Source organism: Dermacentor andersoni, chromosome 1, assembly GCF_023375885.2.
Source record: "Dermacentor andersoni chromosome 1, qqDerAnde1_hic_scaffold, whole genome shotgun sequence".
NCBI classification, from domain to species: Eukaryota; Metazoa; Arthropoda; class Arachnida; order Ixodida; family Ixodidae; genus Dermacentor; species Dermacentor andersoni.
In genome coordinates, this window is record NC_092814.1 from 222,473,758 (window position 1) to 222,488,107 (window position 14,350).

General features: G+C 48.6%; 1 protein-coding gene across 3 annotated transcripts in view; it reads left to right on the forward strand.

Annotated features, from left to right (window-relative positions):
- The window catches only part of poe (E3 ubiquitin-protein ligase-like protein poe), a 590,397-nt gene that overhangs the window by 380,269 nt on the left and 195,778 nt on the right, over window positions 1-14,350 (forward strand). For 2 of the 3 annotated variants that reach the window (XM_055063706.1, XM_055063708.1), the window contains 3 exons: window positions 4,970-5,307; window positions 5,389-5,586; window positions 12,936-12,974. In XM_055063706.1, coding sequence (XP_054919681.1) covers window positions 4,970-5,307; window positions 5,389-5,586; window positions 12,936-12,974 — 575 coding nt within the window. The remainder of the gene's footprint in view (window positions 1-4,969; window positions 5,308-5,388; window positions 5,587-12,935; window positions 12,975-14,350) is intronic. The other variant, XM_055063707.1, reaches the window with a different exon arrangement.

The window sequence follows — 14,350 nt, forward strand, 5'->3', positions numbered from 1 at the left end:
CCTGCTCGAATTGTAGACACTCTTTAATGATTGAGTCAATCAACTGTAGAGCAGCTCTTGCGCATAAGCAGATTAAACACGTCAGCAATGCCCTTAAGCACGTGCCCGACCTTCTCAGCTTCTGTCATGTCGTGATCAGCTTTACGACAAAGTGCCAGCACGTCCTAGGTGTACGAGACATAGGACTCCGTGGGGGATTGGGCACGGGAGGCCAGTTCCTGCTTTGCGGCAATTTTACGGCCGGCTGGTTTGCCAAACAACTCTGTCAATTTCTCTTTGCATTGGTCCCAGCTGGTTAGCTCCTCTTCGTGGTTTTTATACCACACCTTTGCCGTGCCTCTTAGGTAAAACAATAGGTTAGCTAGCATAAGTGTAGGGTCCCATCTGTTGATTCCACTCACGCATTCGTACATGGCCACCCACTCTTCAACGTCGGCCCCATCGGTCCCGCAGAAAGTTCCAGGATCCTTGGGTTGCACGACAACAACCGAAGCTGACAGCGACGTACCTGGCGACGGTGACAGGCGGCAACGACGTTGATCCCGCATGCTCACCATCATTCATGGTGTGGACGGTGATGCGATGTCCACTGCGGAGCTCTGTTTCCAGCCGTGGTACCCTGCACCTCTCGACAATATGTTACGGGAATGTTGCGAGTATAGAAACACTATATTTACAATATTTATACAGGATGAGTCGGAGTTGTTAAGATGGCTCACCACCAACAACACGCAGCAGCCAGCGTCTCCGATCTTCTTCCTCTCTCTTCTTTCTTCCTTCCATAACAATATATATAGTGTTTCTTTTCTTTATTTACTTTTTGGATCTTTTCAGATAAATTTTATTTTCTTGTGAGGTACAATCGTGACCAAAACCACAGATGCTGCGAAACATTTTTTTTTTTTGAAGCCTAGGCATGTAGGCTGAAATCAAGTGCTACAACTTACATGCCCACTAAGACAATTCCAGGTTCCATGGCTCTACTAGAAAAAATTTTAATGTTTTGCTGATGCCATGTACTCTTTTGGTCACAATTGTACTTCCAGCTGCTCACTCGATGATCACACTTGTGGGAGATACGGGGTTCTCCGTACTCTTGGGACAAAGGAACGACAACACAGTAGTGCAAACAATCACAAGGGCATTTATTGCACCTTTCATAGATCAATGGCTGCTAGCCGAGTTGCTATCCCCAAAACATGCCGATGGGCGCGCGACAAATCTAGAAGTCCGACTTACCGCGACCGCATTGCGAGCGAATATGTTCGCCCCATGCTGGATCCCAACGCCTGGTCGTTCGCGTGTTCGGTCACGCCAACGGTCGTGCGTTCGAAGGCGGCCACGCGAGGCGGTCTCGCAGAACCATGGTCGCAGCGCGCGCGGAATGTCCACGCTGTTCGCCGGCCCGCCGGGAAAGAGCCAGCGCCTTGTCCCTCGGCGCCCGAGTAACCCCGCCGCGGCGGTCGCACCATCTCTCGCACCGCGCTTGTACCACTCCGAGCGCCGCGGGCGCCAGGCCACGCGAGCCGTGCGGGAAAACAGCATATCAGGGGATGCGCTATGCGGGAAAAACATCAGGGGACGCGCGAGAGTCGCGCATCCCCACATCCCCCCAACCTTAAATCACTTCTTATTCCAGCGAAACATGTCACACGGTCTAACATTAACCCGTGATTCGCGAACAAGGTGGTACATGCAACAGTGGCCGCGCCGGGGAAATGTCCACACGCTGTCCGTAACATGCGAGCCGACTGTCCTTGGGGTACACCGCTGGCGTCCGCCGGTCACAGCAGCAGCTTTGCAGACTCGACGGCATCATTCCAGGCCAGGACTCCGAAAACGACGACGCAGTAGTCGGTACGAGCAAGTGTCGCTCGCGCCGACGCGCCCTGCTGGCAAGAGCCGCCGTAGCTGTCGGTGACCGCTGGCTCCTTTGTCCGCCGCCGAGGGTTGTGAGCTGGATGCAGGAGGCCGCCGAAGTCGCTGCGCCGAACTGGCCACAGCATCACCATCGCCCGGGGTGGCTCGATCGTAGTCCGGGGCAGCAGCGAGACGATGTGCAGGTGACAGCAAGCCAGGGGTGACTCCAATCACGCTGCGTAAACTCAACACACTCGGCAAACACTACAGTAGTGCAAGGGAGAGGAATTCTGCATGCACATCGCCCACATGGTACGATGTTCAACTCGGCTAGCAAACGATCGGGCAGCTACTCAGATGCTAAGTTCACGTGAACGAAGCTCGCTTTCTTGGGTCGAACGAGTAATTTCAATTCGTGCGAGGCTAACTAGAATGAGGGAAGCAACTTGCAACACCTCAACGCCACGGTCCACCAGGTTGTGTCCCTCCACGTGCGACAGGCAGCTTCGTAAAGCCTTAGGCCTAAAGCGTCTCTACTCTGACAACAACCGCCATCCAAAAACAACACTCAAAATGAGCGCAAAACAGGCAGCCGCGAGGAGACGTTAGCTCTGTGAGGTGGTCCTACTCCGCTCGGTGCACACAGCATCCGAGTTGACGGCGCCCACCGTCCCAGACGGTGTCGGAGCGCCCGGTGCCAGGCCGCAATACCAGACAGCCCGTCGTGGCACCCGTGGCCCGCGGCCACCCGGCTCCCAGAGCCGCGACTTCATCCGAGTCAAAGAGATAGAAGAAGCTATTTACATAAGAAATTCGGACCACCCACGAGGCTTCCGTACTCACTCGCTTCAGGCTTGCCACTGCTCCGCGGGCGCTCAGCCTCGCTCTCCCAGGATGCAGACCACGTGGCTCTCGTACCAACGAATGCCATTAAAAAAAAACACTTGCGAAAAGGCTTAGCATGTTGACATGTTCAAACACACTACAGCCACCGTCGCCTCGCTCAAGAAAGCACGCCGCCGACGCTAGCGATCAAAATCCACGCTAGGCCTACGCTTCGGTTCAAACAAAGGTCTCGAACGAAGCAAAAATGTTAACTCTATCGTCCGATGCCCCAAGAGGTCCACGTTGGGCAGCCAGATGTGGGAGATAAGTGGTTCTCTCCTCCGTACTCTTGGGACAAAGGAACGACAACACAGTAGTGCAAACAATCACAAGGGCATTTATTGCACCTTTCATAGATCAATGGCTGCTAGCCGAGTTGCTTTCCCCAAAACATGCCGATGGGCGCGCGACAAATCTAGAAGTCCGACTTACCGCGACCGCATTGCGAGCGAATATGTTCGCCCCATGCTGGATCCCAACGCCTGGTCGTTCGCGTGTTCGGTCACGCCAACGGTCGTGCGTTCGAAGGCGGCCACGCGAGGTGGTCTCGCAGAACCATTTTCGCAGCGCGCGCGGAATGTCCACGCTGTTCGCCGGCCCGCCGGGAAAGAGCCAGCGCCTTGTCCCTCGGCGCCCGAGTAACCCCGCCGCGGCGGTCGCGCCATCTCTCGCACCGCGCTTGTACCACTCCGAGCGCCGCGGGCGCCAGGCCACGCGAGCCGTGCGGGAAAACAGCATATCAGTAGATGCGCTACGCGGGAAAAACATCAGGGGACGCGCGAGAGTCGCGCATCCCCACACACTATATGCTAATTATATGCTCATTTTTATTGTTTGTTTATTGTTACTCCACAAAGCTCAAATAAGTTATAAAGCAACATCTTCAATTGTAAAAGCAAAAGAATAAACAACTTTTTAGATGTTTCTAGTTCTTTTGAAGAAGGGGTTGTGTCAAATTGCTATAAGAATTAGTTGATTTTTATAGGTAGGAGGTAACTTTTGCACCACATTTGAAGCATCTCCAGTGCTTGTTTCGGCATGAAATTTGTGCGATATATTCTTCTTTTAAATTAAGTATTTTTTTATATCAGAGTTGAAAAAAGAAACACATATTTAAAAGTTTCTACCTACCATTCTCAGATTGATTTAATTTGATTTGATTTTAGCCTCTAGCTTTGTAATCTAACATATCCGTGTCAAAATCTGGCTAAAGATTAGTGTAACCTCTTCATGGGAAAATAGCAGTTTATGGCATTTTGATTTCTGATTTCAGTTTATATTATTACGATATGATTCCGCGAGAGACGAGCAGCCACGAGAACGACGAAGAAGTTGGTCGGTGCCCTCGGCACGAGCGAGTGTCAGCCTGGCTGCCTGGCTCCAGTGTAAATAGCGTGTAAATAGCATCTCTCGTCTCTGTCTTTCCACACATAACATTTCTGGTGGAGGTGCTGGGTAGGCGCGCAATGTGGTTTGAGATACGGCGGCTCTTAGCCTGTTCAAGGCGACGGCATTCTTTCTTTATATATATTGTTATGTAACATATATATATAATAATAATAATATATAATATATATATATTGTTACGTGTTTCCACACGTAACAATATATTTTCAACGCAGCTTAAATCCAGTATTAGTGAAGCAAATAATATAAATTCAGCAGACAAAGCGAAGAAAAATGTCACCACTGCCAAGCAGTAGAATTTTCGACAGATACTCACTGAAACAAAAAAAAGTACAGCCACAGGCCACCTAGTCACTGGATCGGCCCTCCTGCCCAACCCCTGTGTAAGGTTGTTTCACTGCATTTCTTATTGTATAAAAAAAAAAAAATAAAGGAACATATCCAAAGGTAGCAATCACCATTTTTCTGTACTTCTGCATGAGAATGGGCGGGGTCTGGAAAGACGACTTCGATCACCGGTGGGGGTAGCCCTTTCTGCTGCTGCTGCCCAGCCATCTTCCATGCCCCTGCTGTTGCTAATGATTGTTTACATCTCCCAAAACAGAACTAAGCATTCTTTAAATGTAGCAAAAATTTGCATATAATACTATGGAATTTAGATGTAAATTTTTGGATTTAGTGGCCAGAGGAGCACCAGAAAGGAACTCTTAACTCAATTTTTCTGGGAAGCCATATGGTCTCCTTTATAACACTGAAAACATAATTGGCACACTGTAATGAATCAACACTAGAGCTTCCCATCTGTCCCACTATGCAGGTGAGGCAGCCACTGACCAAACAGATGGAGGCAAAGCATCGACATCGGGGGCAACAGGTGTGTCGCAGTCTCTGTCGGGCACTCCACAGCCACTGGTGTCTATGCCAGGCAGCTCGTCATCAACTCTAGGTGGCCTCGAAGTGCAGCCACAGGCCTCCCTGGAATCCCAGGCCGATGTGGAGTCACATTTTGAGATGCTTGAGAACATGGATGCTGTGGTCCTCTTGGGGGGTGCTGGTGGTGCTGGGGGAGGGGGTGCCTTCCCACCGCTGCTGGATATTCCACCTGATGCAGACGATGAAACCATGGTGGAACTGGCCATCGCCCTCAGCCTTCAAGTGTGTTGCAGTTTGCTTTGTGTTGTTGTGTGCTTTGGCATCCACAGCATGCATACCTTTCTTGGCTTTTACCATGTTCAGGACCAACCTGGCCAGTCTGAAGACCTGAATCTAGGTGCTCTGGGCAGTGCTGGGGGGTCACAAGGGCCAAGTCAGCGAGCGTCTTCTCTTGAGGGTGGTCACTATTCGGACACAACAGCTTCAGCCGGCGCTAGTGATGATGAAGGAAGCACAGCTGCCACAGATGGCTCCACACTGCGCACATCACCTGCTGAACAGGTCTGGACTAGCCACACGATTACCAGCTGCTGTTTAGTTTGGACATATGCATTAATTGCTTTATACGTCATGCACTTATATGTCTATTACACACACCACAATTGCAAGTGCAAGTGCAAACTCGGTTTGCAGCCTGTACACAATATTTTAGGGGTGTGCGAATATTGAATAGTGGATTTCAAATCGAATATCAAGTTGACTCAAAAAGAAAAAGCGAACTATCGCATTGAATATAAAAAAATGTAACACTTGGCTTAGTGCTTACAAATTTTGTACAAGTGAACCAGGTGCAGCATGTGCAAAGGAGTCTACTGTCATTGCTCAACAAGGTCTGGAAGATATCTTTTATCGACAGACTGTCTGTTGAATAGAATCAAATGCTTTTTTCCCTCCGATGCCAAAAAAGTACTGAAGTTGGGTTGTCCTGAATACCAATGAGGTTTTCAGTTTAATACAGAGCCATACTGTGCTTTATCGAAATCTTTTTCTTAGGAGGTTTCGCTTTCCAGTTTTCCTCCAGAAAACAGAAGGGCTGTCTCACCTTTATGGCAGGTGGGTTCCATAGATTATCGACAGCTCATTAAGACCAGTCTGCGCAATAGACGACAGTGTGAGCCACCCATCGCACAATGTTATCGCTCTGTGAGTAGCCATTATTGGTGCAGCAGACCTCAATTACGGCTGCGGCATTGACAGTAAAGAGCAGGCGCCTTTCCACTCTCATGTTCGGTGTCGTTTGCTACTTTCCTAAAGTTCTAAAATCGGGAGGGCCATGAAAAGTTTGTGCGACGGGCTTATACTCCATCCATGTCAACCCACCTTCTGTGCAAATGCATCTACAGCTGGACGATCAGTGCACTAGTCAGATGCTAGTTTTGTGACGGGTTGCTCAAAGCTAAACAAAGGCTGATGCGCATCTACAAACAGCGTCCAGAGCGAGAGGCTGCCATACAGTGGGGTGCAAAGATGGTGATGGCAGGTATCAATAACATTGGCACCATCCCAAACGTTCACTTTCGTTGGTGATGCAGTTGGTCAGCTTTCCAAGTGTCATCCGGCCGCTGTGAATAGATCTGCATTAATTTGGCACCAAACCATAACTTAGTCGCTGACAACTGGTAAAGCTGCGCTGATTAGGCCTAGAGACCTAGACAGTGTGGCCATGACATAAAATCACCTCTGGCCAATGTGCAAACAGGCCGAAAGCTGTTGCAGAAAGCATGCCCCTAGAATGTTCATACGGGTGACTCATCAATGGTCGGTCCCGAGATCACATGTACGTGTTATATTGATGGCCATTCAAATGGCACTTGGGTCTAAAGGCGATGAGCCGGCAACTGCCGCAAGTGCGCATAACAAGCTGTATATTCAAACTTGCGTGACACATAGGACACAAGATCCAAACTGTGCATGTGTATAAATCTGTATGCCTTGAACACATCTATTTGGTACGATCTGCATGCCTTCCAGGGGCTTATCAGCCCAATCTTCATGCATGCTTTAGCAATTTACATACACACTACTTTTGTCACTGTTCCCTCGGTCCAAATTGCATATAGGAATTGTTTCAATAGATCCTGCCATCCTGGACGAACCTACCAACAACGATAGTGCACCATGGAAAGGCTGCCTGCGCCAAGGCACCAACCACAGCCTGGTCTTTCACCGAATATATACCAAATATTAGCAAAATCTAACAGCACTTATTCAGTTCGCAAATCGAATAACAGCAAAACCTCGTTATAACAAAATTGAAGGGAGGGGTCATAATTACTTCGTTATAACCATTAGTTCGTTATAGCCACTATCAATTTCTATCCACAATTAGCAAGCAAGAGAGGATGTACTCACACCAAATCTCACAGCAGCCCGCCACGCGAAAATGAAAACAGCCGTCGCATGTAAAAAAAAAACAAGCAAAAAAGAAGACAGCATGGAATTGCTACTTTATTCACGCCAAACGGCTCATCACTGATCAATCAACAGCACACCAGCTGGCGGCTCACTTCACAGAAAAAAAGTCCTTGATAAATTTTTGCCGCGTCTTCTTCAGGCGAATGATGAATTTTTCAGCTGCAGCCACTATTTCGAGTACGTCCTTGCTGTCATCGTGAGTGCCAAAGAAGCAGCGTAGCAGATCTGCCGCATGCAGCGCTTGTGCGGGCCTCGGTACGTCGGGTTCGCCAATATTAGGCTCCGGGCTGTCATTGACACATTCGTCACTGTCATCATTAGGCCTCCCCGTCACCGAGCGGACAATTTCCGCCTCTATTAGCTCTTCCGTCGTCACCACGTCAGCATCGGCACTGACGTACGTGCAGAAGGTGTCGCGGTCGGGCACAACGCCGGCATCAAGAAGATCATCCCACGACACTAGGGCTTGGTCGCCCGCAGCACTCTCATTGCTGGCAGCACTGATATGTTCGCTGTAACTGCCACTGCTGATGCCAAATGAGGCATGCCAGAAGCAGTTGGTGATCGTGCTTGCCGGTACACCCATCCAAGCAGCCTGTAGCATCTCGATCGCCATGTACAAGTGGATCGTGGACTCTCGCTTCATGCTCATATTGAGCAGAATCCGGTCGATCACAAGCTTATGGTAACAGCTTGGTTGAGGGGTTGCACAACTGCAGTGCAGTTTGGCGGCAAGAAGCATAACTCAATGTTTTTGAGCACAGCAGCAGTGTGGTGGGCCGCGCAGTTGTCCAGTACGAGGCATACCTTCCGGTTCAGCTTGCCCAGCCGCTCGTCTCACTCCCGCAGCCATTGTGCGAAAATTTCTCTTGTCGTCCAAGCCTTACGGTTGGACACATAACTCACTTGGAGCTTTCGTTTTTCTTTGAAGCATTGTGATGATGCACTTTTGCCAACCACGAGGACCGGCACCTATTCCGACCCATCCATGTTGGCACAAAGCAACACGGTTACGCTGACCTGACTCTGCTTACTGCCCTGGCAGCGTTCCCCTTTTGAAGACCAAGGTTTTTTGCAGCAGCATCTGGTAGAACAGGACTGTCTCATCTGCGTTGATCAAATCCTTGGCACTGTATTTTTCTAGCAGCTGTTCCACGTTTGTCTCCACCCACGCCACTGCAGCTTCACGGTCGACAGACTGCACTTCCCCGCTGACAGCCCTGCCAACGATGTCGTGGCACTCCTTGAAACGCTGCAGCCAGCCGACACTCACCACAAAATCGTCTTGCCCCGTGATGCACGCGAAGTCCCTCGCTTTGCGCTGCAACAGTGCCGCACTCGCAGGAATGCCGGTTGCTCTTGCGTCCGAAAACCACTTGAAGACCGCCTTCTCTACAGCTTCGAAAGCGGGGGCTCGCAGCTTCTTTCTGTTGCCTTTTACACCACGTGCGACAGCACTGGTGACAGCTTCCTTGCTGCTCAAAATTGTCAACAGCGTGCTCAACGCTATGCCGAAATCTTCGGCCACTTTTTTCTTCGTGCCAGACTCGACGGCTTTCAGCGTAGCCACCTTCTGCTCGGTTGATATCGTTTTGCACTTCCTTTTGTCATCGTCCATCTCCTTTCTGGCGACGGGAACTAGCACGAACGACCCGATAGAAACACAGATATCATTGATACGCACAGAGGCAACGACACAACCGCAGTCAGTGCCGTCCCACGCACGCAGCACAAGAGCGGGCGGGTCCACCAGTCCCACGGAAAAGGGGAGGCCAAGAGACGTGCATGGGAGACACATGTTGCGCGTCTCCCGTCAATAGAGAGACAATAGAGAGTTTCAGATTGGGGGACGCAAGCGGCTTGCGTACGCAAGAACTAGGGGCGACGGCACTGCACATGCACTCACCCAGGCGTAGGAGTCTGCACATGCGTAGCGGCGATACGGCGTAGCGCACCTCTGGATTCTGGTGGTGACGGCACTGGGCCTCTGCTCGGGCAGCTCATTTAGCAGAGCGGCAGATAAAGGACTTCCTCCGGTTGCCTCGCTCATGGCTCAGAAAGAACCCCTGATAATAAACTACTTATATAGGCAGACGGATTATATTATTAAATAAACAGTCTGTGAGCTTCGGACAATTCGCACCAGCCGCCGCAAACGGAGCGTAACTTGGCGCAGCTGCCTCACTTATCGGGAGGTTGCGGGAGGCAGTGCATAGGCGCATAGGAACGTTGCGCGGTGAAGAGGTGGCAGCGACTGGCTGACGCTGCTAGTGAGTCAACTGAAGGTGGCTTTGCGTTTCGGCTTGGGAAGCGGGCACTGTGATCCGCTGATACCGAGCCGGCGCTTTGGCAACAGGAGAACACCGCACGCTCTCGCGCAGGTGCCGCCGCGGAGGAGAGGAGGGGGGGGGGGGGTATACGCAGCGGCATACGGCTGTGGCTATGCTTTTCGGCTTGGGCAGCAGCACATCATCGACATCAGCCGCCACCGAGCATGAGCTTTGATTGCCGGCGCACATGGGTGGCATTGGAGGAGGAGCGAAGAGAGCAAGGCTCATGCTTTGCGCGAGAGATAGCGCCAGGAGTGCGCGCAGCTAGAGCAGTGCGCTGGCCCCGGCTACGGAGCTGGTTATGGCGAGCCACGACGGTGCCGCAAAACGCAGGATCAGGCGCCAAAGAGCTGCGCTCTAAAAAAAAGTTCGTTATACCCATTGCGAGGAAATTTTTAGCTTCGTTAAACGAGGTTTTCAATACATAGCCATCTATTGTTATTTCAAGGGGAATCACGATTGCTTCGTTACATCCATTAGTTCGTTATATCCCATTTTGTTATAACGAGGCTTTACTGTATGTGAATGTTTACTATTCGATTTACATGTGTAATTCGAGTATTTGCACAACCCTACAATTATTTCTTTCTGGTGCAAGTTCACTGCAACACAGTGCTCATTGTCATGATGCTACACCACATCTTAACATAGTAGCAGTGAGATAAAAGTGGTGATTACTGAACATACAAAACTCTTTTCTCTGGGGCTCTTCTTTGTACTGACGCGAGGTGGTGTCAAAAAGTTCCCAGGCTATTTTTGCAACATCGCAACAGATCGCAACACAAGGCTGCATGCAGTCACAGATAGCACTAACCCTGGTAATTCAGAGTGCTGAAGAAAATCATACAGTCTCTATCACGAGTGGAGCAACTGCTGTCATGCTGGCCATGCATTTTACAATGTCTGCAATCTTTATCATGAACTGCAAGTCAAAACAGAGCAAGCATGAAGTTGTTCATTAAGCTGGGCAAATCTGGCACATACATTTGATATGATTCAGCAATCTTATGGCAATGCAGCTATGAGTTCTGCGAGGTGTGTGGCATGTCTGATTCTAGGATGGAAGAATGCTGCTGGAAGTCAACAAGGGATCAGGTAGACCTTGAACAAGCTCAACCCTTGAGAATGTCAAAACAATTTGGCTACTTGTGCATGAGGACCATCGAAGGGCTATCCAGAACATTGCTGCCATTTTTGGTATTTTGTACAGATTAGTGCAGGCAATCCTAACATGCTATGTGAACATAAACCATGTTGCTGCCAAGCTCACCCCAGGCTGCTGACTTTAGAGCAGAAGGAACACCGTGGTCAGTGTGCCAAGAACTCTCTTAGTGTGTCATAAATGATCTGTCCTCAATGTCGAGGATCATTACTGGGAACTAAACGAAACTTGTGTGTATGGGTACGATCCTGAGACAAAATAGCAGTTCGACAATGTGCATACTTAGTTTTTTCTGACATTTGCGGCATCTTGCATTCCAAATTCACCCCGAATTTCTAGACCATCAACTCTTAAGTACTTGGGCGTCTAAGGGAGAACATTTAACAAGAACAACCTGATCTGTGCAATGACAATGAATCCTGTCATAGCGCACTCCTCACACGTTTCTCCCTTGAAACAGCATGGTTTCAATGCCCTCATTACCAGATTTGGCTACTGTTGACTTCCCTCTCTTTCCAAAATTAAAAATTTGAAAGGTCACTGTTTTGACGCAAGTGTGAAGAGCAGCAGTTGCTTAGTTTGTTTTGGAAAGACTTCCAAGGCACATTACAAAAGTCCCAGGGATGCTGAGGGACGCTTCACTGTTGTTATGATGCAAGATAACTATTTCAAGGTGATAGTGCTTAAATGTAGATAAATTACCTTCTTGTAAACAGAGCCAGTCTCAACTTTTTGATACCATGTCGTAATTGTGTGTAGCTGCATTTATAAAGATTTGAGCATTTTTGGGTACACAGTGTTTGCACACAATAGTAAAGACATGAAATTAATTTCAATCATAATTGCAATGTATGGGTCACATGGTATAAATGCATATATTCATGTTGCTGCATGACTGGTGCCTGCTGCACTATTAGCTGGAAAACAAATCAACCCACTTTGAAGTGATAGTTGCATGCTTAGGGCCAAAAGCTAAGCATTTTCAGTTTTGCTTGTTGCTATTATGAATTGAATGCTTTTACTATCACTATTCTTGCCTAATACCACTAATACCGGAGATAGTTTGCACCTGCTTTGAAGTTTGGATTCTCAGTCTCTTAGCCTAAGAATCACTATGCATTCCTGAATTCTCCTGCAGTTCAGATGAATGGCTTGGTAACATCTTGTAATGCAAATTAAAAAAAAAAAAAATTATTGGGTTTTACGTGCCAAAACCACTTTCTGATTATGAGGCACGCCGTAGTGGGGGACTCCGGAAATTTCGACCACCTGGGGTTCTTTAACGTGCACCTAAATCTAAGTACACGGGTGTTTTCGCATTTCGCCCCCATCGAAATGCGGCCGCCGTGGCCGGGATTCGATCCCGCGACCTCGTGCTCAGCAGCCTAACACCATAGCCACTGAGCAACCACGGCGGGTATCTTGTAATGCATATGCTATATCAAACTCAACTCGAAGTATCTCAAGTATGTTCTTATGGGAAAGTTTTTAAGTCTTCTGTCCTTTGCCCATAAGAATACTGATGTCAAAGAACTTTCAGCACCGATTTTCGTCTCTTCAGTGAGTGCAGCAAGCCTTCCATGACAAATGCAAAGGGCCTGCATACGATTCAGTTTTGCGAGCTATTCTCGTAAAGCCCGACATGCTTAGAGCTGTAAAGCAGTTGTACAAGCATTGGGGGAACCATCGTAATTTGAGAGATGTGGCATGAGTACACAGTAAGTATTAGTGTGCATTAACCAACAGCTTACTTATCTCCATTTCAAAGCAAAGTTAATATACTAAATGTACTAAAAAAAAGTAGACCTCTAACTTTTTATTACCGTTCGTGCAGGAAAAAGAAATGTTGTCCCTTTCTGTTTCTTTTTTTCTTTCATAACCATGCTTTTTCATGAACACGCAATAGCTAACAGCCTTGAAAAACTTCCTGTTCCCTGCTGCAGTGCTCCCTGCCGATGCATCGACTCGTCGTGCTTTCCCTGGTGCGTGTGCATGTGTGTGCAGTGTGCTACTATGTGAGAAACCTTGCTGCTTTCTGGAAATATAGTTCCTGCTGCTTTGAGGAACCAGTCATTTTGTTACTTCTCAGCACAGCATGTCAATTCCGAGGTAGCCTGCTGCCTTTTATTTGCAGTTCCTTGTGCTGCGGTGCTTTGCTGTATGCTTGTGTGCGTTTGCAGACTGCACCCTGCACTGCATGTACTACTCCTTATGCTTCAGCTGTGCATTTGTGTTGTGAGCTGTCTTTGTATGTTTGCCACTTTTCACAGCCCCTCCTGGCTATGCATGTGGTGCATGACCACAAGATGTTCCTTGTTTAGTACCATTTCTTGCCAGCTGCTTTCATTTTAATGGGCTCTGCACGGATGCAAACTTGGACCAACCCTTTCACAGCTCAAGGAGGTGTGGAAGAAGTAGCTCACATATTGCCTATAAAATGCGTGCAGACTATTTCTAACACTGCTGCATTTTATGCCACGTAGCTACCATACAAGCTAGCTTTGATGGCTGGGCAGAACCACATAGAGATGTTCATTGTAACAGGGCTGGTGACAATAAGTGCAACAGTAGAACCTCGTTGTAGTGAAGTTGTCGGAACCTGGAAAAATCTTCACGGTAACAACATCTTTGCTATAGCCATTGTTCACCATTTTGTCTTTCTGTAACTATGACAAAATAGTTCTAAGCACAATTGGTTGATTCTCATTCAAGAGAGCAAAACTATGCTCTATACTGAAATGCAGAATACACACCTTTGGCTATAAAGTGTTAAATCAAGGTTGTTTGTACCAACGTTACTAGACTAGCTTCAGTTGTAAAACTCCCCGCCCGCGCGCTTACAGCCGCTGTCGCCACGTCTGTGACAGCCGCCAGAGGGCAACGCTGTTCCATCGGGCTCCACTGCAGACGCCTCGTCACAGCCTTGAGCTCGTGCGGACGGGCAGTTTGCGCGTGTTTCGCGCTCGCTGGCGTTCTCCCTTGTCCGAATTAGTGGTACCACGAGAAAGCGGTATCCACCTACAGCAAGAAGATTTATCGCGCCAGTTCGTTAATACTGAAAGAAGCGTAAACTGCACGAAAGGAAGAAACGCATACAGCGAAGCGCGGAAGCTGCGTTTCTCAATGTCGTCTGTTTCTTCCTGTCGTCTTAACGTTTCGCGCAGTTTAGGCTCACGAGCCTGAATATCTGGCCTAAGTGCGTGATTGTAGGATGATCTGCATCCCCACCGAAGCTTCTCACCACGCCAAAGAAGCGCTACAAAAAGAAAGATGAGGTCGGTCGTTGTACACACAAGCCACAAAAAAAAAAAAAGAAAGAAAGAAAGAAGTCGGATTTTTCATTCCGTGAAGATGCTTA